Source organism: Melanotaenia boesemani, chromosome 14, assembly GCF_017639745.1.
Source record: "Melanotaenia boesemani isolate fMelBoe1 chromosome 14, fMelBoe1.pri, whole genome shotgun sequence".
In the NCBI taxonomy this organism is placed as follows: domain Eukaryota; kingdom Metazoa; phylum Chordata; class Actinopteri; order Atheriniformes; family Melanotaeniidae; genus Melanotaenia; species Melanotaenia boesemani.
In genome coordinates this window covers 19,228,516-19,252,608 of record NC_055695.1, presented here as the reverse complement: position 1 = coordinate 19,252,608, position 24,093 = coordinate 19,228,516, and the positions used below count along the sequence as shown (strand labels likewise).

General features: G+C 39.6%; 2 protein-coding genes across 3 annotated transcripts; one reads left to right on the top strand and one right to left on the bottom strand.

Moving 5' to 3' along the window:
• On the top strand, nucleotides 1-8,447 carry mydgf (myeloid-derived growth factor). Of its 2 annotated transcripts, XR_006012703.1 has the most exons (7): nucleotides 1-218; nucleotides 2,009-2,059; nucleotides 2,159-2,220; nucleotides 2,567-2,648; nucleotides 5,041-5,113; nucleotides 6,814-7,464; nucleotides 7,645-8,447. XR_006012703.1 is itself a non-coding variant. In XM_042006008.1 (6 exons), exons 1-6 carry the CDS (start codon nucleotides 57-59, stop codon nucleotides 6,891-6,893), a joined length of 510 nt encoding a protein of 169 aa, XP_041861942.1. In that variant the 5' UTR covers nucleotides 1-56; the 3' UTR covers nucleotides 6,894-7,638. The 2 variants fall into 2 exon arrangements, 1 of the variants encoding a protein (XP_041861942.1); XM_042006008.1 differs by lacking the exon at nucleotides 7,645-8,447 and having other exon boundaries at nucleotides 6,814-7,638.
• Nucleotides 8,448-10,497: 2,050 nt separating this feature from the next.
• On the bottom strand, nucleotides 10,498-17,460 carry LOC121652895. The gene is made up of 2 exons (XM_042006007.1): nucleotides 15,869-17,460; nucleotides 10,498-12,446 (listed from the first exon to the last, which is right to left on the bottom strand). The coding sequence occupies exons 1-2, from the start codon at nucleotides 16,961-16,963 to the stop codon at nucleotides 11,490-11,492; spliced, it is 2,052 nt and encodes a 683-aa protein (XP_041861941.1). The 5' UTR covers nucleotides 16,964-17,460; the 3' UTR covers nucleotides 10,498-11,489.
• Nucleotides 17,461-24,093: the final 6,633 nt, after the last annotated feature.

The following is a 24,093-nucleotide window of genomic DNA, read 5'->3' as shown; positions in this document are numbered from 1 at the left end:
ACATTCTCCCTCGACCGGACACTCATCAGTCTGGCTCCTTTTTCTGAACGATTGAGATGGCTTCTCAGAAAATCTTCTATGTAGTCAAAATGATTTTTCTATTTTTATGCGTTTTGATTTCAGTGTGTGACCTGGCTGAAGTTTCGCCTGAACAGTCAAAGACGGTGGAGTTCAACGTGAAGCCGGGAGGAGTGCTGCACACTTTCACTGAGGGAATTGTAAGTCGCCACATTAAGTGTTCATTTGAAATGACCAAATTGGCTTATATTTTAAACGCTACTTCAGTGGTCATGTAGTCAAAATCCTTCAGTTATTCTAAGTCTAAACGGCTTTCGTCCTCTTTAACTTTAAATAAAGTCTAATTTGCAGTGTTTCGTATTGTTATGCTTAATTAGTTTGTAATTAGACGGTTAAAGTGATCATTTACCGATATTAAAATCTCAGTCTGTGAAAGCGTTGTATCCTTTTTATTAAAGTAAATGAAATATCCATATTTTGAGCAAGTTAACTGGAAAAACTACATTCCGTTGGTCAGGTGTAGTCGCAGGCTGATGACGAAACAGCCTGTGAAAGGCCGACACGTCGCTACTTGGTCGCCACAACAGCTGCATTGATTGGATGAAATTTTTAACGACTGAGCTGTTTTCTGTTCTTACAAGTTCCGATTTATATCTGTGCAAAGAAGATTAATAATTTTTTATTGCTTAGTGTCTACTGATTAGTTCTTTTATTTTTTTGTGTCATTTAAAAAAAAAAAAGATACATAAAACTGTGTTGAATCTCACATGGATAAGCCATTTAAAAAGTACTTAACAGGACAAGCTCAGCTGCGATTAGTAGCATAGATTGTCTCCTTTTCTGTTATTCTGAAATCATCACAACACGACAAATATTGCCCAGTCCCAGCTAAATCCCATTAAAGATTATTAAATTCTTGATTATTTATTATTTTTTCGGACATCTAAGTAGACTTAATTGTTTAAGTGTCAATTTAATACTGTTTTTTTCTACTTACAATGTTCTAAAACCAGTACTTTAGACAGACAAAAATGGGAGGACCTAACTGGAATGCTCCATTACTATGTGGTTATTCTAGTTTGGATTAGCAATTCATCACTTGCATTTCCTGGATTGTAAAACTGGCACACTTCTAGACTTCAGCAGAAGAGAATATACCATTGATCATTTTTAATTTGTATCAGTTGATTTAAAAACATGTAGCAAATTTTAATAATTACACAAGTAAGACTTTTTCTTTCTCTTGTGAACAATCACAAATTCTTTAGAAAAAAACTCCTTTAAAGGACCCAAAGTATAAACTCAATGCAACACAGTAAATACACCTGTGGTCACAGATACATGATCAAGACATTCATGTATTGTATTGAAATATGGACTTGTGGACTGTGGCTCTTTCTGTGTCATGGCTTCACATACTTCACATTCAGTCACTGTGAAGATCGGTCGTTGCGAAGGACTTCGTGACATTAACCTGATGAAAACAGAGGGCACAGTCTTTAGTCAGACATTCAGTTTGTTTTGTAGGTCCTGGGAGCATGTAAGTAAGAGAGTGATGACTTGGCACTGCTTAATGAATATTACAGCATAATCAAAATCAGTTTTAAATGAAGAAAAAAATAAGACACTGTCCCTCTTTGTCAAGGTTGTATCACTTTAAACAAAAAAACATGTCCAATTAAATTTAATTACAATGCAATTCATTGTAATCTTATTTATTACAGCTTAAAAATGTTCATATAATGCAATTATTTGATATTTAAGGATTGTCAGACAAGGGTTTGATTTATACGGTAAACATTGTTAAACAACTGACTCTGATACACACAGTACCGAAGTGAGCTTTTTACTCTCAGCTTAGAAATGCCTGTTTTACAGAAACAGCTACTAAATAATTAAAGCTTGTTAGTATTTCAAAGTCAAAGATAAATCAATAGTAAAAAGTAATACGTGCTCCAGTTTTCCACTATGTCTCACTGTCTTGTTTCAGAAGGAGTACGAGTGCTCATTCACTTACGCCTCACAAGGGGGAACCAATGAGGTAAGTTTTCACCTCTGTCACTGTCGGGCTCCAGCATCTTTTTACTGATTACTGATCACAGCAGGTTTAATCATAAAACATTCCTCTGTTTCAAAACAGCAATGGCTAATGAGTGTGGGCTTGAGTGTTGATGACAGGCTGTTCTCTTGCTCTGTGTGGAGGTAAGAAAAAACAACTTAAATTGGGACGAGACATTCCCATAATGTGACTGTGTAAATAAATTAGATGTAGGTCCTCACAGCATGAGTAATCCCTGCCCACACACTTGCACTCGAGACACTGACCCGTCTGTAGCTGCGCTTCTCTGCAGCTATGTGACCCTGACGTTATCGTCATGTACCATCTGTGTTTCCACTGAGTCACCTTATTGATTTGGTTGTGACAGTCACAGAAGACATGAGCGGAGAAGCTTCTAACACTTACTCATGTACAACAATGACTTAATACATGAATAAACGTGTGCAAATGGCTTAATGTTGATAAATATTTCTTTTTCATCTCTGCCAGGCCTCAGGGGAAATCATACCTGTTTTTCACTCAGTTCAAAGCAGAGCTGAAGGGAGTCAAAATTGAATATGCCAACGCGTTTGTAAGTATAAAGAAACACTGTTAATTTAGTTTCAGAGGTTCTGTCAAGATGAATTTGGGTTAAAGTATATGATTGATGCTGGTCCTCAGTATGAACGGCCAGCTTGTCGACCAGCAGTTCAATACTAGAATTAGCTAATTGATGTTTTTTTTTACATTTTTATTTATTTATTTTGTCTGCTGTTGTTTAAAATTTAATAAAAGCAATCATGCCATCCAGCTATCTAATGTAGGAATTAAAGTATAGACACAGACCTATTTCTAATTTTAATGTCAGCCTTTTCTAAAGTAACACTCTCAAATGATTAAATGTGTATCTTATTAAAACAATAATAATTTCAAGACCTCAGCATTGTAGTTTTGTGGAGGTCAGATTGCTCCACATTCTCTGGATGAGCTGACCAACTGCAGTGAAGAATTTCTTCTTGATATTTGTGTTCTGCCTCATGCAGCCTGTTATTGCTGAGATAAAAGTATCTGCACAAATGTCAGAAAAATCAAACTAAAATCCTGTTGAACATTTTTTTTGCATTACCTGTAAATAACGAAGCATTCACTCAAGCACCAGCATCACAGCGATACTCATGTCAGGTTCAGGGACAAACCTGGAGGCAGACTTTTCTATCCTGCAGCTTCTGCTGGTTTTTTTTTTAAGACTCCAAGCTGGTATAAGATAAAAGAAGAGCCTGACAAAACTGAGAACAAAGATTGGTGTCACGTTTAATGATACTGCTGTCCTCTCTAACATCTTAATATAATGCATCTGAACAGGTTTGAGGTAATTCTTGTTATTGATGACACATGAACAGGACCAAGTTACTTCATAAAGTTTTCTCTTCTGTCTCACAGAGATTTTGAGGAGTTTAAAAAGGGTTGCAATCATTATCTATCAGTCATTGACTTTGATTTCAACAATGCTGCTTGAAAGTTTGTGAAGCTGCTAAACAGGACTTTAAACATTAAATGTTCATGCAAGTCTTAAAGATGGACAAAAAGAATCAGTACAACAAATAATGTATATATTAATATATTTATTGATTAAAATTGTTCAGTATTACTGTAATTTAGGTAGAAAAAATATATGAAACTTTGTATTCAGTGTCTGAGCAGCAATAACCCCAAAATGTTTCTGATAGCCATCTTGCACGCAAGCTTGGAGAAAATCAACTTTCCTGGAGAGAATCTCTGCGATGTCGTTGGGTTTTTAGAATATTTCAGGACTCTGACTTGGCAGAGTCAGAAACAGTGAAATAATTCTTCTTTAAATATTCTTTGGTCAGATTAGTTGCATGTTCAGAATCCTGATGTCCCCTTTCTCATGAAATCCAGTTCTCAGACAGATGTCTGGGCATTTTCCTCAAGAATTGTAGAATGTGTCTGGAGAACATGTACAGAGGCTGCAGTTCCTCATGGCAGCCTTCCCAGATCTGATTCCCAAGCCTGGTTCCCTCCACCCCCCTCTCTCCCTGCCTCCCAAAATATTCACTTTACAGTTATCTAAAAGCAGCAACGTTTTGATTCCCTAAAAATGGATTAAGATAACATTTTACTTAGTAAATTCCTTTTGACCAATAACTGAAAAAGAATAAATTCTCATAAACAATTAAACTTGCAGCCATAAAGTTTCTGTTCAGTTTGTTCTGCTTGATTGTCTGAAAATGTCACATTTAAACACCACCTCACATCCTTACGTGAGAGACAGAATGTCCCTGACCACAATATGTGATGCTGCCACCTGCACTTTGCTTGCCTTACAACACACCCCCTCCTCTAATGCTAATAACACTACTTTCATGTCTCCATGGAAACCCATTATGAGCTCAGTGTGTCCCTGTGCATTTTAGTTCTGCTGTCCACTAATAATGGCTTGAGCCACATCCCAGCTGTTGCCAGTTTTGTCAAATGTAAGCCGAGAGTTATGAAAACTTTATTCTTTCTCGGAGTGGCACTCAGAAGTGTGTTTTTTGCTGAAGGTTAATGTCTGAGCTCAGTCACTTTTCCGTGATCTGCCGTATCAGATGTGGTCGTCTGTGAAGCGAGGCACACCTTGACACGCCTCCTTCCCCCAGCAAGGACAGTCCTGACACTCACGTAATTAGCGTGAGCACATGTTTCCTCCTCCTGCTTTGGCTCTGTGCCCTGCAAGTCAAACACAACACACACAGAAAATGAATTCACTAAATGATGGGACAAAAATAACCTCGCATACTCAAACAAACACACCTGCCATCCCCTCCCCCGCACAGAGCAACATGTTCTTGACCTTGCTGTCACATCTTCCTGCTTTCCTGGCCCATCTGTTGCAAAAACGAAAACTTTTCTGCGTCACTTCTCTTGCTGTTTTATTATTCTTTTTCATTTTTTTATTCTCTTTATTTATTCTTTATTTTCAGTCACAGGCAGCAGCAGGAGGACAGAATGACATACCTTTGAAGCCAGAGGAATTTACTGTAGGAGAATCAACAGGTGAGAAATTGATTATGTCTCCAAGTGTTCAATCAACCTCCTCTGCTTGTCGCATCAGTCTTTCTATTCCTTCCCCACATTATCACATTGCAAGTTCCCTGTTGATTTTCCTCCAAAGCATATGCTCCAGCTGTGAGTGGGTTTTCATTTGTCCCTGTAGCGTTATTTATTGTTATTCAGCTCCAGCGCAAATCCTCCACCGTGGCTTCAGTTCCAGACTGTGATTAGCAGGATTTGACAAGTCGCCCCGACCAGAAATTTACTCCCAACTGTCATTTTCAGCAGATTAGACTCTGTAGTACAGAGGTTTACAGACTCTGAACTCAGAAACGATGAAAGACTTAAAGATAATCCCGTCAATGGGAAACTCTTACAGCCATGATTTCTAAGGCTGTAAGAGTAAGACTGCTGTGGTTCAAGATGTGTGTTTTTTTTTAAATAACATTTCATGTTTGCGCTTTTGGCCTCATTTTCCACAAGATGGAGCTGTTCATGTTTGTCTGACTAAACAGCACCACCTATAGCAGAAGAAAAATAACTACAGGATAGACCTGTATGTGAAGCCTAAAAATTACTCCAAATAATCTACCCTCAAAACAAAAAGTTTTTCATTCTGTGTATCTATGTGTTCAGTTTTTTTGTTTTTTGTATGTTTTTTTCCTTGCACAGTCCACAGTCCATGTAGTTCAGGCCTCTGTGCTGAAGAACTGGCAAACAGTGTACACAGCCTTTCACTTGCTGGTCTCACTGATGCCTGGCTATAGATGATAAATAGGCTGATGGTTTTATGAACTTGCAAACAGTATAATAATAATGGTTGTTATAGTAACACATTTATTTATATAGTTCATATGGAAACAAATGTTAAAATGCTTAACATAAAAGATAAATTAAAAATCAAGTAAAGCAGCTTAAAACAAATTATATAAGATATAAAATTTTAGGGCAGTATAAATAGAAAGGAACAAAAACAGTTAAGCTTTAGTGGTACTGGTAGGTAGTTTCGGCCTTTCAGTTCTTGCCTTTCTGCTGATTTCTGTAAACAATGAAACATGGAAACATTTTGGTTTGAAGGCATCTTAACATGACTGGAAAAATTATTCCAGAAAGATAGATGTGTGTGTGTTTGGGTTGTTACCTGCCTGTCAGGTGGACATCCTTACTTTATATTCTAGCAAAAGATAATCTGAAAGTTTTGTTTACATGTTTGGTTTCATTATTTTATCTTTTTCTTGATAATGAAACTCAACTGTGGGAGAATAGGGGCATCAAGAAGAGGGCTGGTCCGACACTTGATCCTAACCTTAACAAATACTCTGTCTTAACCTACTGAGTTAACGAGCTGATGGATGGAGGAATATTACTACGTGGTATGCTGAAAAGGAGAAGATCATCCGGAAATAAGGCAGACTCCTTAACTAAGCTTGCAACATGATACAATGAAACATGAGTACCGTGAACTTTTACATATACAAAAAACATGCAAACAGGATCTTATATGTAAAAAAACATGCAGTGAAGGTCACTTTCTGTTGCTTAACCTCAAGCCAATAAGCTGATAAAATGTTATTTTTTAAAATGGTTTTGAAAGAAAGGAGCACATAAACATCTACATGTCACACGTATATCTGATGCTGTCTGCAAATGTTTGCTGTTGTTATGTCTGTGACAGTAATTTAACATTTTTTTCCAACTTCCAGTGACCCACAACGATGGAAAGTTCAGCGCTCAGCTCTCTAAACTGATCATCATTGGACGTACACGACATGATGAGCTGTAATTGGTCAGAAGTCAGGTTCACCTTTGACCACTCACAACACTTTGGGGAACTTTCTGCTCAGTAGTCAATAAAGTATGGATTTCTTCTGGAGTGATGAGCCAAAAGAAGGATGATGGTGATATTGGCTTGTGGGCACATTGTATGGCAGTAATTATCTGGTCTATTTTTCTTTTTCTTTTTTTTTTATTTTACCAAGAAGGATTTATTCTGTTTGGCATAAAAGGGGAAAACACAACAACACATCTGTTGAGTATCCAGATTTCTGTCCTAGATAAAATTTTGCCCTAAGATAAAGTGCTTCTATGGTTGTTTCTTAGTTTCTGAGGCTTTACTCCAAATAATTCTGTTCTGATCCAATGGGTATGTAAATTAATGTATAGAGGATTGGTGTCTGGGGGCTTGCCCAGTATAGATGGCACATTTAGACTAGTGGGGGATTTATCCATCTCGTGTAATCCTAAGAGGAAAGTGAGTAATCCTCCAGTATCATGATGGTGCACACATAAACGAGTAGAAATTCCTCAGCCTCGTTTTGAGCTGAGCTGATGTTAAAAGCAGTGCCCCAGTGTTCGTCTGCATCTCTTCCTCCGTTTATCTCCATCTGCTCCCGATAACTGTAAGCACCACATTTGATCCTCCCTCAAACCGTGGTTTGTACCTCTTGTGATAAGTTTTTATTTTGTGCTTGTTTTTTTGCCAGAAGCTTCACTTTAAACGGAGAAGATAGCAGCTTCTTAACATGATATTAGAGGAAGATATAGCAAGGATTTCACAGTTTTTTGGGGGTCTTTTTGTTTGTTTTTTTTTTTTCTTTGCATTTTTAATTTTATATCTTAGATTATCTCAATTTTTAATTGAAAAAAAATCTTGATTCTTCTAATTGGGTGCATATAAACTTTGCTGTTTTTTTAAAAGCTTATTTTATAGATTTACACCATTAAACCCAAAATACCGACACATAAAATGTCCACAGACATTTGGCTGGTAATACATAAGACAAAGAAATGCTTGCACACATTCCCAAGACTCCCTTGAACCCTTTTGCTTTCATCTATCAGTGCCACATGTGGGGATCAGTGAGAATATTGTGCAGGTTTCAGAAGTGCTTCATTATCACTTGTCCCCCCTCCCCTCTGTGCTCTGCCTGCTCTCTTGTGTTGCGAGCATGGCTCTTTTATCTCTCTGACACTGATCAAGCCCTCTAACAGCACAAATGTCCAAGAATTAAATTCAGATTTGAGGGCTTTGCTTATATGATTTAGCGGTTGCATTACTTGGGATATGTGTACCTTGTTTAGTCTTTGTTCAGTGTCTGCCATCTTTCTTGAGGCGATGAAGCTGAAGAAATGCTCTGCAGCGTCAGTCCCCTTTGTTCCATCAAGGCATCATCAGAGGTCACAAGAAGAAATGATCACATCCAGATTCTGACCTGATCTAGAGAGAACACACACTCTGTTACTTATTTTGTAAAAGTTTTCTTTTTCTACCTGTTGATTTCTATGATTCATGGTGAAATGTGATGGGTGTTTCATTAAAGATATGTTGGCACTGCCATGGAGATAACTGTGTTTTTGTCTGGTTACATCAGTTGTGATCTGACTGAACCTCTCAAAGCCTTGTCAAAGGGTAAACATGAAAAGAGAGGAAGAATTTGATTGCCAGCGTTGAGGCATTAAATATTCGCTGTCAGAGTCAGGCCGCAGCAAGCACGGTGGGCTGCATTTTATTCTCTATCTTATCAGCCCAACATAAGTTATTTCAGAGGCACCGACAATGCATTCCTAAACTGAACTCCATTCATAAGCAACAGAGAAAAAAAATGGTTTCAGAACTTAGAGCTGAGACTTCATGAGACTTTTTTTTTAATAGAACAATGAAAAATTTGCTTCAAAATTTATTCTATAAGCATACTCAATTAACATAAAAAATGTTTCCAAGAGATAAAGAGCCCCCATTGTTTCTTCTTAATTTCTGTGGAAGAAAAGCTTTGCATGGAGGATCTACTAAATCCAGAGGCACATAAGGGAATGTATGTTGTGCTGATCTTTGAAGGCTTACAGAGATATAAAGTCAGGCGGGATTTATTCATCTTATGTTAAGCCAAGAGAAAATCATCTAATCTAGATTGTCCTCAAAACGGTGTCAGTTTGTTTGATGTGAAAGTTACATGTCTGGACTAAAATGGCACAATTTAGCTGTTTTTATTTAAATTTTATGTGGAGAAAAAATCTGTTGTTCAGCAGCATGTCTGCAGAAGGGTTTTAATGTTGTGCAAACAAACTCCCACTTATTGTAATTACAGCACCTTTAAAGCAAAGCTGGAGCTGTGATTTCTTTTTGTGGGCTTGTCCAAGAGGTTTTGACATTCTTTCATAAGTTGTTTGTTCTATTGAGTTGTAGCAATATAATTCAGTTTACACAGTCTGAGACCTGGCTCAGTGTTGTCATCCACATCCTGTATAGATATCACCTCTGTTTACTATCTGGCAGCAATAGAAATGTTTACATTCAGCTTCTTCCTCTCACGGAAAATATATACATTACGCTGACATAAGCTGGGCTGGGTTACAATAGCATGCTTTCAGGTACTTTGATCATTAGTATTCCTCACAAGGCACATAACTGTACTCTGTCTTTTTGTCCTGTTGCAACCCCTCAACACTAGTTTTACTGTCAGTCAGTGTTAGTTATTACCCGTTCAGTCAACAGCTGTTTTACAAGAAACATTTCCCAATGCAGCAACTGTTTGCTAGAAGCCTGGTAAAAATAAATGGTACAGCATTCGCTTTTTTTGTTTTAGTTATGTCAAAAATGTATATTTTGAGTTCTTATCTTTGAGCTAGATTTTCCATTTGTCCACTTTTATATGTGCTTAACTGCTTAAATGTTGTCACCTGCCTTATAAATCCATAATTTCAAACCTCTGCATGCCTAATGTGCAAAGAAAAAAATTCTGCCACTGGTTTCTTTATGTTTTTTTTCTATTAATAATAACTGTTCTTCATGTAGCTCACTTTACCAAGAGGCTCAAACTGTACTTTGTCCAATGTTTTATCAGATTAAGAGTGAAAGGTTTTGCATTGACTGGGAAACCGTCTTTAAAGGAGTGACACTATGCAACTTACCACTTACAGTTTTCAGCTGTTGATGCTATTTTATTAGTTTTTGTTCATTCTGAGCACTCAGTTGCTATCAAAGAGTTGAATGTGTCATAACTAAGAATGTCTTTTAGTGATCCATGCTTTCCCACATCCTTGCATTAAATTGCATATACCAAGGAGCAACAAATATTTATCAGTCCCTGTCTTAAAGGAGTCTCCAAATAAAAAAAAAATGTTCCAGTCATTCCTTCCAAAAGTTATCTTTGGAAACAGCAGAAATTTTTTTTCTTTTCATAAAATAAAACTAAACTTTTGATTGGCCACTTAGAAAGATTTACAACTTATAGCTAAGTGCCTCAGACAGACAGGAACTTTACAACAAGCCCAGCTGTTATACTTTTACTCTTTTAGTTGAATTTGTTGAAAAGAGAAATGTAATATCAGCTTTATTTCGTTAAAAAAAGACTTCTCAAATAGAATGTCACATAAACCCAAGTAACATTTTAGAGAGGACAACACCAGATGACCTAAATGAATCAGCCATCGATTTGCTGTGCTGTATTTACGTAATCAATCTGGCTGGCATTCCACTGTCTGATTTTTTCTTTTTCTTCCCTTACACATCTCCTATTTCTCTCTCTTTGCATCTCCTGACATTTTGAGGTGAACAGATGGAGATTGTGGCCAGGTCAGTCAAGCCAGAGGCAGCAAAGGAGATGGGATTTTTATAACACTAGGGGCCGGGTGAAGTGCATCGTATGGCCAGCTGCCCCCCCATCTCTCCTCTGACATGCACCCCGACACTGGGCTAGTGACCCAGTCAGGTCAGAGCCACTCTGCCTGTTCAATTTTTCTGTAGTCTTGCCAAGTTTCTCCCTTTATGAGACCCTTCCTTCCCTTTAAATCTATCACAGATCTCTGACCTCACCTCCCCCTTGTGTGATTTTCACACCTCTGAGCCAAAGTAATCTGAGCTGCACTGTGTTCTCATCATGCCGTCAGCATTCCCGACATCTATTACCTACAGCAGACAATAATGATACAGGTGAGTGGATGCATCAGGAAGGATGACATGAAGTGCAATAAAATAGTCACTTTTTTTTAAATAATTACAATTTTCTTGTATATTCCTGTCTTAATAAAGTATTTTTAAGGCATCTGTTGCCCTTTAAATGTGAAATCTGTAGGAGTGGGTGCAAAATGAACATCTGTACAGGGGTTCTTGTTACCAGAGTAGTTACTCAGGCAGATGTAATTATGCCTTAGTTCAGTGTATGTATTCAGAGGATTTGTTTAAAAGAGAGAGAGGGTAAAATGCAAACAGAATCAATCAGCCATTTCTGACTTACTCACCCCAAGTTGCATCCTGTCACCTTGGAAACTTGGTCTCAGCTCAACTTGGCAAACCTTAAATCACTCCTGACTCTTGCAGACATGTGGCTGGTGCTGTGAATATGGCTCTGTTCGATCAGCCTCCTCCACCTGCTGCATTGTCTCACACTGTGGTTGAGAGCAGCCTTCTTTTCTCAGGGTATGGAGGAGCTTTGCGGGGCTCATTGACTTTCTTTGTAATCTCAGAGAGCTTTTTATGGGGGTAAGGCGGAGGTTTGCGTCCTCTGCGGCCTTGTGCTACGGGTGGTTTAGCTGTGGCTGCAGGTCCTGCTGAGGATGCTCGGCGTTCTGTGTCAGCGACGGTCATGGTTGGAGTATCTGAGTCAGTGGGTGGGCAGCTGACAGACAGAGGGTGGGTAAATGATGGAGAGAGTGGACCAGCAGATGGGAGGTCACTTTGTGGGGTCCGAAAAGCCTCAACTTTGGTATCTATGATGACAGAAGGACTGAGGGCAGGGGGTGGATAAAGCTTTGGAGACAGTGGGGAAGGAGGGGAAACAGGGCTCATTCTAAGGGAGGAGGGTGTCTCAGGGGAGTGAGGCCGAGAACCTGGGCTACCAGGGTGATGGAGGTTTACTGTTAGAGGAGAAAGACCAGGAGTGGGAGGCCGAGCAGGGAGACTTCCTTGAGAAGATTGAGTGTGATCATGGAAGGTAATGTTTTGAAGTTGGGGTGGATTAGATGGGGGGGTGTTATTTGTGTACGGCAGTGGTTCTCCTTTATTGAGAGAGGATACAGGACCATAGGATAAGCGGAAGGGCCGACTTCTTTCTGATAAAAACCCAGAGGTGATCGGACACAGCTGCGCTTTCTGTGGAGACTGGCTCTTACTATGATGATCTCTCCTGAGGGTGCCATATGAGTCCACAGCTCTTGGCTGGTTTTCAGCTTCTGAGGGCCTCCGATGGGTAATACCCACTGTCACTTCACTGGAGCTGGAACTTGAACTGTAGCTGCTGTCGTTGGCAGGTTTGGCCCTGTCTCCTCCACTTGTTTGTTGCTCCTCATTTAAATCATTCAAATCAATGGAAGAGGTTAGATAGTCAATCTGCTGCACCACCTATGGAAAATATGTAAGAATCAGTTGATTACTGGCCAGATCATCTGATTTATACTTGGTTGCAGACAAATAGTTCAACTGTACAGTACAGTTGAACTAAGTTGCAGCACTACAGATTATTGATTGTGTAAACCAGAAGTTGATCACTTGAAAAGAAAGCAGACTTGAAAACTGAGCAAATACAACTTCCAAGTCTCTCTCTCTCCTTCTCTGCCAGTTTAACTTGTACTTATATAAAGCTTTGTTTATTGGCTGCGGTTATTAGGATGTGATTTGTAAAGCTAACAATATTTATATGTGTGGCATTATTATCGTACTACGGTAGAGTGTCGGTAGATTTTATTATGTGGACATCCATAATTCTGCATCTGTCTACATCCCTATTGCATGTGGTTGCTATGATTAACCAGGCATTTGATTGACTGATTAACACATGAAGGCAGCATTGGATTGAGATCACGTCAGTGGAATTCACATTATGGGAAGTAGGGTGGATGAAGGGTGTAGCTAAATTATAATGTATTCATGATTTTTTTAAAAAAGACATGACTCTCTTCCTCAGAGGAACAGTATCTAGCAAATTCTGATTCTGAAATGTTATCAAATTAATCTGGTGCTTTTGGAGGCTCTTAGAGATGGGGCCAGTTAGACAGTTGCTCCCTTTGTGTGGTTGGAAGTCCAACTTTGTTGAGATTGAGAACAGGGCACTGCATTGTTTTGACTGGTGAAGCTCAGTCTTCCTTCACTAAGAAGCTCTGAGTCTATGAAAACAGATGATGTCAAACTGATATCATATATTTCAATAATTTACAACAAGCCTTCTACAGAGAGGCTTAATGAATGACGCCACAAGCTGCATTTTTACTTGATCACCACAAGCACTTAAAATCAGAGTACCACACCCTGCTTTGCTTCTGTTTCAAATGCTCTTTGCAAGTCACATAAATTTAAGAAAGCGCAACAATAAGTACCCTGGTGATTTAGGGACTCATATACTTTTCCTGCATCTTTTATTCAAAAAAATATTTCCACATGGTGAAAATGTTGGCTATTGTGTAAAATCTGCTAAGCTTGTTAAGACTAGTTATCAGTGTAAAATTTCAGATCTTCACAGTCAAGCAGCTGGACTAATCCACTACATAACCAACCAGTCCACTTGATTAACTTGACAGTTGGCAGTTTTTCATCCCAGCATGAGTAATATTCAGCAGCCAGAAGTGACACCATCTGATGGGATGAGGAAAAAGGTTCAACTCGGTACATTGCATTTGCATGCTCAGCAACTTGAACCTTTGAGCCACACGGTCTAATTCTCCAATCTGAGTCTCTGATATCAAAATGACAGATAACCTACAGAACTAACTGCAGCACTGCAGCTTTACATAGTTAACACAATATTCAAAGTTTGGGTAATTATTTCAGATTTCTAAGTGTGTCACACAATGCAAACAAATTTAAATCAACCAAGACGGAATGAGTTTACTATTACAGAAATGTGTAAGCTAAATTTAGTCAAGCCTTGCATCTACATACACTGTAATGAATCTTGCTGGGTAGCAAAATACAGTATATAATATATCAAACACAGCCCTACATGTCTAAATGCAAAATGAGTGCAGTGTGTGTATGCTCAAAACACACACTCACACATGCTTAACACAAAGACAGTTGTGTTGGTATTGCACACACACACACAATTTTGCCAGCTTCTGTATAATGACAGCGGCTGGAGAGATTGGAGAAAATTACGCTGGGGAAAATGTTTGACCTACCTCGCCACCTGCTCTATGTGCACAGATAAATCCTCTGGCCAGGCTGGATGAGTTTTGTCCTCTATGCTCAACAACATCTTTGCTGATGTCAAAGGATGACCTGATTTGTCTTTCTGTTTTGTTTTTTGTTTTTTTCAGTGCTGTTGCTTTTTTGAACGAAGCATTTCATATGACTTTGAAGTGCTGCATGTATATGTACATCAAGTGACTCTGGGCAGGTGCTGCTTGTTAATGTCAGTAATCAGAGGAAATAAAAGAGCAGAGGTCCCTGCTTTTCATCTGCAGCTTTCAATAGCATTTATCAAATAAAAAAACAAAAAAATGTTTTTTGACCCTGCAGATCTACACACATGCTGCTAATGACTGTGGAGAGATGCTTACTGTCGATTTCATTCCTTTAAGTTTAGTTTAACTGTTCAGGCGTAGCTTGGCTGTTGTTTGGATTGAAGTTCTGAGTCGTAGTACATTTTTGATCTGTCAAAATGCCTCAGCAGAAGATCACTGTCATATTTATGAGTGATCTTGCTTTGGGGATGTTTTTGTCTTCTGTATGAGAGGTCTTTAGTGTTGCTGTAATATTTGTATAATCTCCTTCTACAATACTTTAAAGACTCGTTCTGTTTCCTTTATACAACTGCATTTAATTATGAAATAGGACTGAGGATTGCTATTCATGCAACAGAATAATAAAAGAGGACTTTAAAATAAATATGTGACTTCTACGGTGCCTTAGCTGTTTTTGATGTGCCATCTCAGTTGTGAAAATTTTGTCTGTTAGTATCCCCTCCTCCTTCGTCTTTTTGTTTTGTAGTCTATGCACTTTCATCACTGTTATATTAATACTGTCACACAAAAACCTCAGCCAGTATGATGAGGTTACTACCTCAGGTTTGGCTGTGACCCTGCAGATTTAGACCAGATGCCAAGAGGCAAAATTTGCGTGTCAGTTTTACTGAATAAGGCAGAATACGAGGCAGAGATACTAAGACGTAAATGGATTATAAAAAGCGTCCGACACTATCCAGCTGTGCCTGGAGCAGCAGCTGTCCACAAGAGAGTGGAGGAAGAGATGAGAGAGGATGTTAGAGAGGGAAATACAGAAAGAGAGATGCAAAGGGAAAAGCTTTGCCTAATGTCACACAGCATCATTTCAACAGCCTTTGAATGCATCAGGCAAATGGAGCATAACTACTGTCTTATTCACCTCTATGAAGATGTACGCACAACTTGAACACAAATGCAATAAATGTCAATGTCTGGAGACAAGTGATAGAGGAACCAAAAAAGCAAAATGCTTTGGATTCATGCAACCCTGTTTCTGACTATTTTAATGCATGTGTAATTTTGCTGAGGATGTGCATTTGTAGTCTGGCTTGTTATCTATAACTGCACAAACCCTCAAGGTTTTTTCAACAAAAGTTTGAGCTTTTTTTTTTGTTTTTTGTTTTTTTCCATAAGACATCTGTCTAAATTATTTTTAGATAATGCAGTAAGTGCTCCTCTTATTTTGAATTGATTTGCTTGTATTTTTTACACTTTTGTCCTGGAAAAAAATGTGATAATTCTGTCGGGGACAAGAATGAATTTGCAACACCAAACAGTTTTTTGTTTTGTTGTCTCTCTAGAATTAACACCAATCTGTTATGTTACCTCTTTCATTTCCTGTTGGACGTCCCTCAGAGCTTTGAGAACCAGCTCTAAGTTGTCCACCACTCGTTTAATCTGGTTTCGGACCACTTTCCTGTTGCAGCCCGCTTCCTTCCTCTGTGACTTCCCTTCACTGTTTGGTCTTTGCTGTACCCATGTCTGGTTCTGACCCAGGATTGCGATTCGTTCCGAGTTTGGTCTGGGTTTCCTCGGGCCTCGTACAGTTGTGGAACAGCCCAGGCCTCTGTGAGGAACCTGAGTGGAGAAGATGAGTCCGTTCAGGGGCCCATTGAAACCTTCCACAGGTGGCTCCCTGAGGACTGTCAGGTCTCTCTGACTCTGCGAGTTCCTGCTGTGTTTATTGATGTAGCTGAATCCATGCTGCCTCTCTATAAGTCCCTGAGTGTCTGAGCTCAGCCAGCTGGATGAATGGAGGTCTCTCTGGCGGTAGGTAGTATGGCTAGTGTAGTCCCACACCTTCCCCTTCCTGTCCTCCATCAACACCACAACAGGTACTTTGCACTCTGGCTCCTCGGCAGGCAGCACAGACACAGGAGTAGGAGGGGGTCCCACTAGGGGCCCATATTTCCTGACTGAGGTGGAAGTCCTGTCATTCTGTGACTTACGCAGGCTGGAGTGGCTCCTGTGGTTTTTCACAAAGTTGTGATTGTCCTGTGCTACGGAGGAACTGTCGCTCAGGCCTTGTGGTCCATCCCCTGGGCCTGTGTAATCAGTGTCCAACTCTTTAGTCTGGTTCCACCTGGCAGGACCATCCTCCCTCTGCTTCCCCAGACTCCCTGGCAAAATGTGATGCCCCCTCAGCACCACTGGCAGCATCCCAATACCATTACATCGAAGGTCACCTTTCTTTGCCCTGTCCTTTCCCTGGATCGAGAAGAAACCAATCCCTTTGGCTTTCTCCAGTGGGGTCAGGTTGTTGTGGGGCTCTGAACTGGATTTGTATGGTCTGTTGAGCCCTAAGTCACCGCTGCTGTGGTGAGTCTTCAGACTATTGCGCAGCCATGGGATGAAGTGATGGGTGTGGGGCTTGAAGCCTTTTTGCTCCCCAGGAGCTGGAGTCCCACTCTCAGAAAACATGGTGATGGATGATGTCCAGCAGCCTCAGAGAATGAAGAAAAAGCAGAGGAACAGGAGGACTCCTGAGACACAGAGAGCTTCCTCCTCTTCTTCCATAAATCACCTCCTACCTTTGCCATTAACATAGGCTTTATCTACTCTAATGTTTTGCCTCGGTTCCCCCTTTCCTTTCCCTCTCCTACTGTGTCTCCAAAACTTTTTCTGTTTTTTCCCTCCACAACTCTGGTCCCACCCACTCCCCTTTTCCCTGCCAAAACCTGTTTCTGATTTTATTGACCTACTTTTTTCCCTCTGCTTCGGCCTCTCCTCCTACTATCCTCTCCGTTGTAGTGTTCCTTGAGCCTGTTACCCTCTCATTGGGCCGGTCTTGGAGATGACAGGGGCTCCTCTCCCTCCATGTTTCCTCTCTGTCTGCCTGTATCTTACTGGCATGGTAGCAATAGAGCCTTCCTGTCTCTACATCTCTCTACCCCCTCCCGCACTGCACTGCGCTGCCTCCTATCCTCGCTCTTTCTTCCTCCCACTCCCTTTCACTGCTCTAACTCCCTTTCTCTATTTCCCTGTTCTCTCCTCCTCTGTCTACTCTTTGCTTTTATTTGAAAAGCCCTTATCGTCCTGTCTTTGCAACTCTCTCTTCTCCTTTCTTTTCTTCCTCTCTGTGTCACTGTTTTTGTCCCCACCGACTCCACCTCAAATTTGCCTGGGAGAGCAGCTGAAGTTCAATCAAGAAGCCAGTATTATTAATCCACTGTTCGCAACTGTGTACCCACGTGATATTTCCTGCTTCTGTTCTCATCTGATTACTCCTTTCCCTGGCTCAGCCCCTCACAATTAAATGCTGCTTAGGACACCAGAGGGGATTTAGAGGGGATGGTGGCAGCAGCAAGGGATAAAGGAGAAATAGAAGGGGGTGCATAATTGTGACCTACCAGATCAGAGATCAGCACCAGTTTGACAGCAACTATAAGCTGCCCGGCTGCAAACAACAGCCTGCCTGTGGCATGGCTCTCCCTGGCTTATAATAACAGTCAGAAAACAGTGTCATTACATCCCAATTGTTTTCTTGTTTTCTAACACATATCTAACTTCCATTTGTTCCAAATAAACAGAGACAGCTGCTATTTTCAGTTTCTCATTTGAATTTGTTTTCAGTCTGGATTAGATTTCTTGTGTCTGACAAGCTCAAAGATGCCTCCTAGGTGCTTTTTCACTCGGCTGCTGCTGCATTGGTGGGTACCTCCCTCTCTGGCAGGATCTGAAATACATAAAAACACCAGCAGAGCCACACAAAAGCCCTGACAGTTTGCTGTCACTCAGCAATGAGACACTCAAAGCATCTGTCATGCTGTTAGTCAGCAGAGCTATCTACTCCTGAGGTACTGCACTGTTAAAATATGACTTCATTGGCTGACATACTATACATGGGAAGAGAAAATATAGACACAGGCTTGATGTTGTCTGAGGGATGAGAAGATTCCTGCTTGCATGTTGACAGACTGCTGTTAGCCTGTAGTGACCATTTAGACTGGATTAAAGAAAAAAAACAGGAAAGAGTGGATGTAAGAGCAGCCACTCTTAATCCTTTAGAGCCTCTTGTTGCACACAGCATGCTGCATCACACAACCAAGTCTGTTTTTGTGTAACAGTGGGAGGCTGCATTTGCATTTAAAAATTTAGCACTGAAAGCATTGTGTATCTATTTGAGAGCAAGTATAATAATAATTTCAAACTGAATTATTTTAAGTAATTAATCATTTAAGCTCAACTTTATTTGAAGTCAGTGGTTATGTAAAAGATATTCACTCTGCTGCATTGATACAGTTTTGGCGTCAGCTCTTCTTTGCAAGCACTACTTTGTGTATATACAGAGAGTGGATGATGTCAGCATTTTGTTTTAATAAAATATAAATTTTCTTTTTCAGTGAATTATTATGTCAAATTCAGTTTAAGAAAAAAATGATAGCATGTTGAAAGTTTCATAGAAAGGAGATCATGATGTATTCAAATGTGACTGTTTAAAAAAAATAAACTGGGGTATTAAATCTTAAAGGTTCAAATTTCTCAAGTTAAATAAAAGCGATGAAACCCAAACTACAACCACAAGAAGCAGTGAGCAGGTTCCAAGAGGATTGCAAGCACACTAGCACTTTTTTTTTTTTTACCTTACCATGCAGAAATAACAACAGTGTTTTCAAGTAGACTGTGTCTGCATATGGATTCAAACCCTACACCTGTGCATAGAATATGACTTAACTAACTACACAACAACATTTGACACAAATCTCACAAGTTGAGACAATAATTTCACATCTGCAAATTCAGGAGTCTTTGTCTATTTGGATTTAAAAGGGTATAAAACTATTAAAATGATTAGAGAAGTGATCTCCAAGCCTGGTCTTCAAGGCCTTTTATCCTGCAGATCTTAGATGTCTCCCTGCAGCAACACACCTGATTCAAATTAGATAGTTATCTAACAAGCGCTGCACAAGTCTGCTAATGAGCCATTAATTTGAGTCAGGTGTGTTGAGGCAGGGAAACACTGAATGTCTGAAAGGGACAGTGGACCTTGAGGACCAGAGTTGGGGATCCCTGAATTAGAGGATATATTCTAAAGAAAGACAAAAACATACATGTTCATGTGTCAAAAACAAACAAACAAACAAAGCAAACAATAAAAAAAACAATAAGTAAACAGTTTAGATTTTTGTTGTATTTTAGACTTTTCTGGAAATGGGGTTTGTATCTGACTCACAAAAGTTTTCATAAAGCTTCAGTTAGCCCTTTGAGCACTGTGCCTACTTTTTAGGCTATAATGAAATAAGTAGATCTCTGAAACCACAAGCTCTATTTAAATACCTTTGGAGTCAAAGTAAAGAGAAAACCTGTGAGATCACGTGATCTCAGAGACCTCCCAGGAACATAAGGCTGGAAAAATCACTGATATAAACTGTTGCTTGATTATTTAGAGCTATATATGTTAAAACTAAAATTTTAAAATGCACTCTGTAATGAATAGGGATTCAATGCAGCTGGATTGGTATAGGGTGATATATTAGTATTTGAAAGACTTTATTAGCCTTGCAGCAGCATTCTGGACAACCTGAAGACGTTTCAGAGATTTTTTACCTAAACATATGAAAACAAAGTTACAATAGTCAAGACATGAAGAAGTGAAGGCATGGATAATTATCTCCAACTCAGATCGGGACACAAGTGGACTCAGCTTAGCAATATTTTTTACCCCAAGGTTCCTGACTGAGGGCTTAATAAATGAGGTAAATGGGCCAAGACTCTCAACTATCTTAGGAAGAAATCTGTCAGGGGCACAAACAAGGACTTCAGTTTTTGAATCGTTCAGTTGAAGAAAGTTATCATTCATCCAACCACTGACAGCATCCAAACACCCTAGCAAGATCTGCATCTTAAGAAAATCCTGAGGTTTATAAGAAATATATAGCTGAATATCATTAGCATAAAAATGATAAGAAATGCCTTTTAAAAAGCCTAAAATGTGCTGCAGATGGAGCAGATAAAATTAACAACAAAGGCACCAGAACAGACCCCTGTGGAACACCATATGCAAGTGATGAAGAAGAGGACTTAAATTTGGCAACAGCCACAGAAAATACTCTTCCAATAATAAATGAACAATAAATGGTAAAGAATAAATGAAAATGGCACACAGCACAAATGAAAATAGCTTTGGGCTCACAAAAAAGTAAAATAACCTAAATAAATAATTATGAATATTCCTCTGCAGTGGTGCAGCTATAGTTTTAAACCTCTATCAAATCACAGAAGAGTATGTAAACATTAATGGGCTTGACACACGGGTGACGACGTCGCACATTGTCCATTAATTTTTTTATGGAACTTGCACGATAAGGCGACAATTGCTGCCCTAATCCAGCCAAGCGACACAAGAAAATAGAAAAATGTTAAAGTTTTGTCCTGTTGCATGGCACTACAACCAACCAGCGAGGGTTTCATTGACTGACCAATGAGCTGGGAGCAGGCTGGACAGTGCAGTCTGCAAACACTTGGATTGGACTCAACATGGACTCAACATGGATCATTTTAGCTTTGTCTGACTTCCCCATATTTTACAATACTTCATGCAAAGATTAAGAGATGTAAATAAATAGGCAGCCACGTGGCACCAGGGGGAATTTGTCCAAACATATGTCCTGGATTTATCTGGATCAACCTTGAGGTCTGCCATCAAATGATGATATTCACCATCATTTTCCTTGTTTGTAAAATAGGATGAACCCAGGGTTTGTCTTTTTCTTTTGTACAATAGAATCAACACCAAGATTTATGTCAATTTGAGTAAAATCTTGAGACCCTTCATCCTTCATGCCTTGTCTGTCATGGACTGTTTTGAAAATGTCAAAATTCCCTCCAGTATCATAATCAATCAAACATCTTGGAGAAAAGTGATCAGTAAGGCAGTTGTCGCTGCCGTTGGTCGCCCCCCGTGTGTCGAGCCCATTACTCTGCAAAGACCAACTTTGCAATACAACTTTCTCAGTATTCTCGGCAATAAAACGGATGTTAGAGACAGGTCTATAGTTGTTCATTATAGAAGTGTCCAGAGTCCTTTTCTTTAGGAGTGGCTTAATTGCAGCTATCTTTAGTGACTTGGGAAAAATACCTGATGCCAGTGAGCCATTAACTATATGTAGGAGATCACTTTCTACTGAGGTAAACACTGTTTTTAAAAAGCGGGATGGTATCATGTCCAGTGTGCATGTTGTTGATTTCTGATGCCAAACTATTTCCTGTAGGATTTTTAAATCAACCATAATAATGACATAACCTCAGAGTCATTGTTTTAGACCCACCAGCACTGAAACACACCATCATTTCTCATTTTAAAGTCAATGTGGAATAAAAGAGTAGCTGTCACAGTGATGTCCATTTAATGCTGGTCAAGCAGACTATCATCCTATAATATCCTGAAAATGAATGATTGAAGGACTAAATCAGAGGGGAAGACCCAAAAAGAAGTGTTCTTCTTTTTTACTTACCTATAAATGCCCTGCTACTTTTTAAACTTGGCTTTTCAAAAGAAAGCTTTTTTGTCAGACACCTTGACAGACTCCTTGTAACCTTGTCCACCATCCACTGTAGTGCTGTCTCACTTGTTTTGAGTACTACAACAAGCAATATGTGTGTTGGGTTATTCCACTGCAAACCTTATGGGTTTGCTGTCACTGCAAGGACAGTTTCCAGGTTGAATGTCTTCCACACAGACTGAGAGCATACTGGTTCAAATCTTACATAACTCAGTGAAAAAGATAAATGGGAAAGGAGTGCTTTGAAATGCGAAGAGTCCATGTCTGTCAAAATTTCCTGTGCAAAATGGATTTTAGTCACAGTGAGAATGCCTTAGGGCACCTGGGAACTTTCTATAGCTGTCTGGACAGCAGAACGGTGCAGTCAGAGGAGGATTATATGTGCTCATATTTCTCTATTTATTTCTACATTAACCCAAAGTGAAAATGAGAAGTTTCTTGAGAACATATTGTTCTGTTATGCAGTATTAAAACTGGAAGTGAGCAGATGCTGTCTTCCCCGAAGTGTCCACTGTCGTGCTGCTGATAATCCTGAGGGGTTCGGGCGCAGAGTTCTGTGCAACGCGTGTGTGGGTACAGCAATGTCTTTCACATTCGCTCATGTATATTTTTTGCGTTGTTTGCTTTTGGATTCCCCTTTGCTGTGCTTTTCATCCTTGAACAACACGTCAATCAGGTGTTCTCTGAGGACTAAAGAGTGAGAAAAGAAGAGAGAGACGTGGGGACACCGAGAAAGAGTAGAAGAGAGACAGAGAAAAGGGGAGAAAAGCATAGACTTTTGAAAGACTTCTAACTTCCAAGCTGACTGTCATAGCTGTGCTTGCCAGAGGGGAGAGCACCTTTAAGCATAGTGGATGAGTAACGATGTGGAGGGACTACAAAAGCAAAGTAATACATAATAAGCAGCACTGACTCTGCTGTGCTCTGCCAGCTAACCTACAAGAGATTGAGCTTGAGAAAAAAAAAACACTGGAGGTGTTCAAAATCTCAGCAAAGGCCTTGTATAAAAAGGGGCTTCTTCTTTATTGCATCACACACTGTACTAAGATTTAGAAAGTGCAGATGCAGTTGTTAGCTTGGGATGTTGGCCTTGACACATTAATTTCCATAGAATAGAGAAAGAAAAGGAGATGATGTGATGATTGAATAATAAACCTGCTTCTACTCTAAGCTGCAGCATAAAAAAACAGATACATACGTCTAAGCTGGTATTCTCTGAAAACATAACTCAGTTAACATCATAGAAACAGACTGTTGAATCATTTTGCTAGCTCTTCTTTAGTGCCACCCATCCTTTGCCTGCACTTGCAATCCTTTTCCACGCTCATTAGGCAGAAAAGGTTTTTTTTCTACCCTTGATGCTGAAGAAAAATCTACAGTAGAAGTTTGGCTGTGTTGTGTGAGTGCAGACCACAGCCTACTGTTTGAACACAGCGTCCTGTAGTTTGTTTTGTTGCACTCAGACATCAGGGTGTTTGTGACCTCATTGACATGCAGCCAGACTTTGTGGTCTTGCGCCAAAACTAACTGCCTGTATACTTGCAGGAATGGACCGTGACAATCCTGCTCAGTTTGTCCTTCCTCTCACATTTGTACATGTATGCAGCCAAGAGAATAAAGCACCATTTTGTCTAATTCGACAACAATCTTTCTCAACTTTCTTTAGGTTAGGAGTCAACACCACTGATCATTACTTGATAATCAGTGCTTGAACACTCGTAGGAAGAGTAATGGGTCCTCTGCATGCTTCATCTATCCAACTCCCTTTTTAGGATGCAGGCCACTTCCTTTGTAGTCACTTCATTATGTAGAAATGATAATTATGCCCCAGCAGAAGCTAGCTTCACCAAAATGTATTACAGCCCTCATTCACATCCCTTGATAATCAAGTTGTGACTGTTCAGAAATGTACATGTTCAGAAAGTGTTTTGAAGGAGGCACACATGTAAGAATATGCAAATTCTTAGGGTTTTAACTTGCCAACTACACACTTTTCTTATCCAGCTTCACTGTAAGTGAGAAGCACAAATCACTCAAGCTGATTTTGCT

Excerpts from the sequence above, each read along its gene's own strand:
- mydgf (XM_042006008.1), top strand. The coding sequence starts at position 57 with ATGGCTTCTCAGAAAATCTTCTATGTAGTCAAAATGATTTTTCTATTT. Across the intron at positions 219-2,008 it reads ACACTTTCACTGAGGGAATT|AAGGAGTACGAGTGCTCATT; the intron begins GTAAGTCGCCAC and ends GTCTTGTTTCAG. Across the intron at positions 5,114-6,813 it reads TACTGTAGGAGAATCAACAG|TGACCCACAACGATGGAAAG; the intron begins GTGAGAAATTGA and ends TCCAACTTCCAG.
- LOC121652895 (XM_042006007.1), bottom strand. The coding sequence starts at position 16,963 with ATGTTTTCTGAGAGTGGGACTCCAGCTCCTGGGGAGCAAAAAGGCTTC. Across the intron at positions 12,447-15,868 it reads TCCAACAGGAAATGAAAGAG|GTGGTGCAGCAGATTGACTA; the intron begins GTAACATAACAG and ends TATTTTCCATAG.